Raw genomic sequence first — 4,153 nt, forward strand, 5'->3', positions numbered from 1 at the left:
TGTGTGTGTGTGTGTGTGTGTGTGTGTGTGTGTGTGTGTGTGTGTGTGTGTGTGTGTGTGTGAGAGAGACTGACCTTGTGGGAAGTCAAGGTGGCACGTTGTCCTTCATTCAGCTGTTCTCTGACTCCCACACAATCACCCACGCTTGAATTTCAGCCCAAGGGCTAAAATTTATATTTATATGTAGCATTTGCTGAAAACATCAGACTGCTTTGTGTCACGTTGTTTATCTTTTTATATGCATCAGCCTTCCTGCACCCAAGATAGTTTTCAACCGTCCAAACGGGAGAAAGTACCACCACCCTGCTCCGGCTCTCCCTGCAGACAACCAGCAGGAAGAGAGCTTCACGCCCGCGCACAAGGAAAACGTCAAATTTGTCTATGATGGTGAGGAAATTAATCTTACTATTTAGACAGTCCAACTGGAAATACAAGAAGCTGCTTTAACAGTCTCAGTGGATCCAGTCTCCTGTCCCTCGTTGGCTGTTTTGTAAATGACATTGTTTTGCAATAAAGCTGTTAAAATGACATGCCAACCTGCCTCCCCCCCCCCCCCCCCCCCCCCCCCCCCCCCCCCCCCCCCTCCCCCAGGCCTCTCCCACACACACAGCTGCTCGGACACTGATAGCCGTGATAGGCACCTAGCCAAAAAATGCTCTCACACTCACACATCATGCTCCTCATACCCCATGCTCGCACGTGCTGAAGTACACAGCATGTCAGCATTTTGGGCTTTTAACTTAGTGCCCGCCAGCCACTCAGGGAAAAGAGTCTTGTTGTCTAAATTTTGGGAAAGGCAACGAAGCTGTCTGCCAGAATGAAGGTTTTTGTTGGGTCTGTGATGAAACCCTAAGCAGTGACCTAGTTTTTGAAGTGTGTGTGCTTCTTTTTCAACATTCACAGTCAAATACAGTGGCTTGGCTTTTCTTACTCTCTGTGTCCTGTTAGTTGCTGGCGTTAAAGCTCCGTGACAGAAGCTCATAAACAACTCTAGTAACCTTGTTGTTGAGTGAACAAGGACACAAAGAAGGCCCGACTCCCCTTTTGTTCAGGGTTGATTTAAACTGTCACTCTCTGAATTACCCCAATACATGATATAAAGAAGCTTAACCATTTTAGTTTTCAATCATGACCAAAATGCAGCTACCACACATACACACACATACCCTCACACACTAGTCAACATGCTGCATTATTTGAAATAGTGTATCTTTTAAGCATTTTCCCTAGTGAACTTTACTCCTTTGACGCTGTAAGTGTGACACTAGGGTGCAGAAGATTCTAACTTGGACAAGAATGTTATGTGCTATTATTACACACTAATTAAATTCTTAATACCATGTCCTTGGGTTTAGATTATCATAAATTATTATACTTCTTTTGATTTAGTTGTGCCAACTGTGTGATCTGTTGATAGATCAGAGATGTAGTAAAACAAATTATAGACATAAAGTTAAGCTGCGGCTAATGTCTATTTTAGCTACAATCATTGCATAATCAATTAATGTACTTTTTAATGATTATCTTTGATTAATTAATTAATTAATTACACGATTAGTGGCCTATAAATAAACATTGAAAACTACAACTTTCTAGTGGAGGAGGTGTTTTCTTCACTTGACTTCCTTATTTGCGTGGCTACCTAAACATAACTGTATAGAAGCTTGTAAATATTAGTAGATGTACTGACTGAGTTGTTGTGTTTTCAGCCTGGCAGGAGATGGTGCAGCAGGAGGGGGGGTCAAAGGAGACCCAGGGAGCAGTCCACTATGAAGAACCTACTCCTAACCCACACGTGCACAGTGAGTACAGCTTCTCCTCCTCCTCAAGCTTTGGTTATACTTGTGCGCACCATCTACGTTTAATATTTTAACTTTTGACAATCACAACAGACTTTGTGCAAATGATTCACACCCAGGGCACATCGGCCTTGGAGAACTTGTTGCAACCTAGCAACGGAAACAAACAGTCCAAGGCGGTCGCAGGACCCATACAGGTCTACAGAGCTGGCCTTGTTCAGGCTATTGAAAAAATCTACCAGATAAATACACATAACTTATAGTTATTTCCCAGTTGTGTCGAAAGGCTTTGTGGTCCGAATGGAAGCCTCTCACGGTCCGATTTTGGACCGGAGTCCGCCAGTTGGTGACCTGTAACATATAGTATGTTGCAAAAAAAAGGGATTAAAAAGTCATAGTATTTGTGCGTCGAAAAAGTGATTTAAAAAAACCAATATCTATATCATAGTATAGAATATCTTTGTCTGGGAAGCACACCTTTAAGAAGGCTGTCTGTGCTGCTACACGTGGGTCACATGTCTTTTAAATTTTCTATTATTAAATAGCCAGTAAAATCTTTTTTAATAATTGTGAAGAAGAGTACCTTTGAGTTCCTTTTTTTCTATACTTAATTGAATTCCTGGCCCCAAAGAGCCCCTTCAAACATCTGACTGAACTAAGCAGAAGTGATAGTATATAATGTCGAAAAAAAGGATGTCGTAAAAAATCTTGTTGTGTTGAAAAAAAGTGATTAAAAAAAGACATGGTATAGTGTTGAAAAACTGAAAAAAAAAGTCATAGTATGTTGAAAAAAAGTCATAGTATAAAAAGTGATGAACTCATAGTATAGTATGTAGAAAAAAAAGTAATAGTATAAAAAAGTGGGAGTATAGTATGTCGATGAAAGTCATATTTAGCCGTATGTCATAAAAAGTGAGAGTAGTGATTTAAAAAAAAAAAAACATGGTATAGTGTCGAAAAAAGTGATAAAGCCATTGAATAAAGTATGTTAAAAAAAGTTATGGTTTGAAAGTGATGAAGTTATAGTATAATATGTCAAAAGTCACAGTACAGTATGTTGAAAAAAGGCATAGGATAGTATTTCATAAAAAGTGATAAAGTCGTAGTATAGTATGTTGAAAAAAGTAATAATGTCATTGTATAGTGTGTAGGAAAAAGTGTTTAAAAAGTCATACTACCATATGTTGAACAAAGTCATAGTATAGTATGTCAAAAAAAAAGATAAATTCATAGTATAGTATATCGAAAAACGTCATAGTATAAAGAAGTCTTATTGTATGTTGAAAAAAATCACAGTGTGTCGAAAAAAGTAATAAAGTCATAGTATAGTATGTGGAAAAAATGTCATAGTATAAAAAGGTGATGAAGTCATAGTACTGTATGTTGAACAAAGTTAGAATATATTATGTTAAAAAAAGTCAGTATAGTATGTAAAAAAAACAAAAAGTGATAGTCATAGTATGTTGAAAAAAGGTCATAGTATTGTATGTCAAAAAAAGTCATATAGTTGGTAAAATAAATAATAACGTATGGTGAAAAAAAAGTCATAGTATGTAAAAAAAATTCAAGGTATAGTATGTTGAAAAAAGTCATAGGATAGTATGTTAAAAAATAGTCATAGTATGTAAAAAAAAAAAAAAAAAAAAAGCCATAGTGGTTGTATGTTTAAAAAAAGTCTTAGTATGTGAAAAAAAGTCAAGGTATAGTACAGTATTTTTGAAAAAAGTGATAAAAAGTCATAGTATTGTATGTTGACAAAAGGTCATAGTATTGTATGTTGAAAAAAGGTAATAGTTTTGTAAAATAAATTATAACTTCATAGTATAAAAAAATGTCGTAGTATAAAAAAGTGATAAAGTCATACTACTGTATGTTGAACAAAGTTAGAATATAGTATGTTCAAAAAAGTCAGTATAGTATGCAAAAAAAAAAAAGTGATAGTCATAGTATGTTGAAAAAAGGTCATAGTATTGTATGTTGAAAAAAGTTCTATACTATGTAAAATGAATTATAAAGTCATAGTATAGTATGTAAAAAAAGTCAAGGTATAGTATGTTGAAAAACGTGAAAACATGGTATTGTATGTTAAAAAAGTCATAGGATAGTATGTTGAAAAATAGTCATAGTATATGAAAAAATAAAAAGCCATAGTGGTAGTATGTTTAAAAAAAAGTCTTAATATGTGGAAAAAAAAGTCAAGGTATAGTACAGTATTTTTTTAAAAAGTGATAAAAAGTCATAGTATAGTATGTTGAAAAAAGGTCATAGTATTGTAGGTTGAAAAAAGCTCATAATGTTGTAAAATAAATTAGAACGTCATAGTATGGTGAAAAAAAAGTCATAGTATGTAAAAA

General features: G+C 35.0%; 1 protein-coding gene across 1 annotated transcript in view; it reads left to right on the forward strand.

The window, feature by feature from the left end:
- The window catches only part of LOC117957868 (MAPK regulated corepressor interacting protein 2-like), a 6,013-nt gene that overhangs the window by 1,007 nt on the left and 853 nt on the right, over window positions 1-4,153 (forward strand). Inside the window, exons 3-4 of the mRNA XM_034893950.1 lie at window positions 248-387; window positions 1,710-1,802. Coding sequence (XP_034749841.1) covers window positions 248-387; window positions 1,710-1,802 — 233 coding nt within the window. The remainder of the gene's footprint in view (window positions 1-247; window positions 388-1,709; window positions 1,803-4,153) is intronic.

This window comes from Etheostoma cragini, chromosome 15, assembly GCF_013103735.1.
Source record: "Etheostoma cragini isolate CJK2018 chromosome 15, CSU_Ecrag_1.0, whole genome shotgun sequence".
In the NCBI taxonomy this organism is placed as follows: domain Eukaryota; kingdom Metazoa; phylum Chordata; class Actinopteri; order Perciformes; family Percidae; genus Etheostoma; species Etheostoma cragini.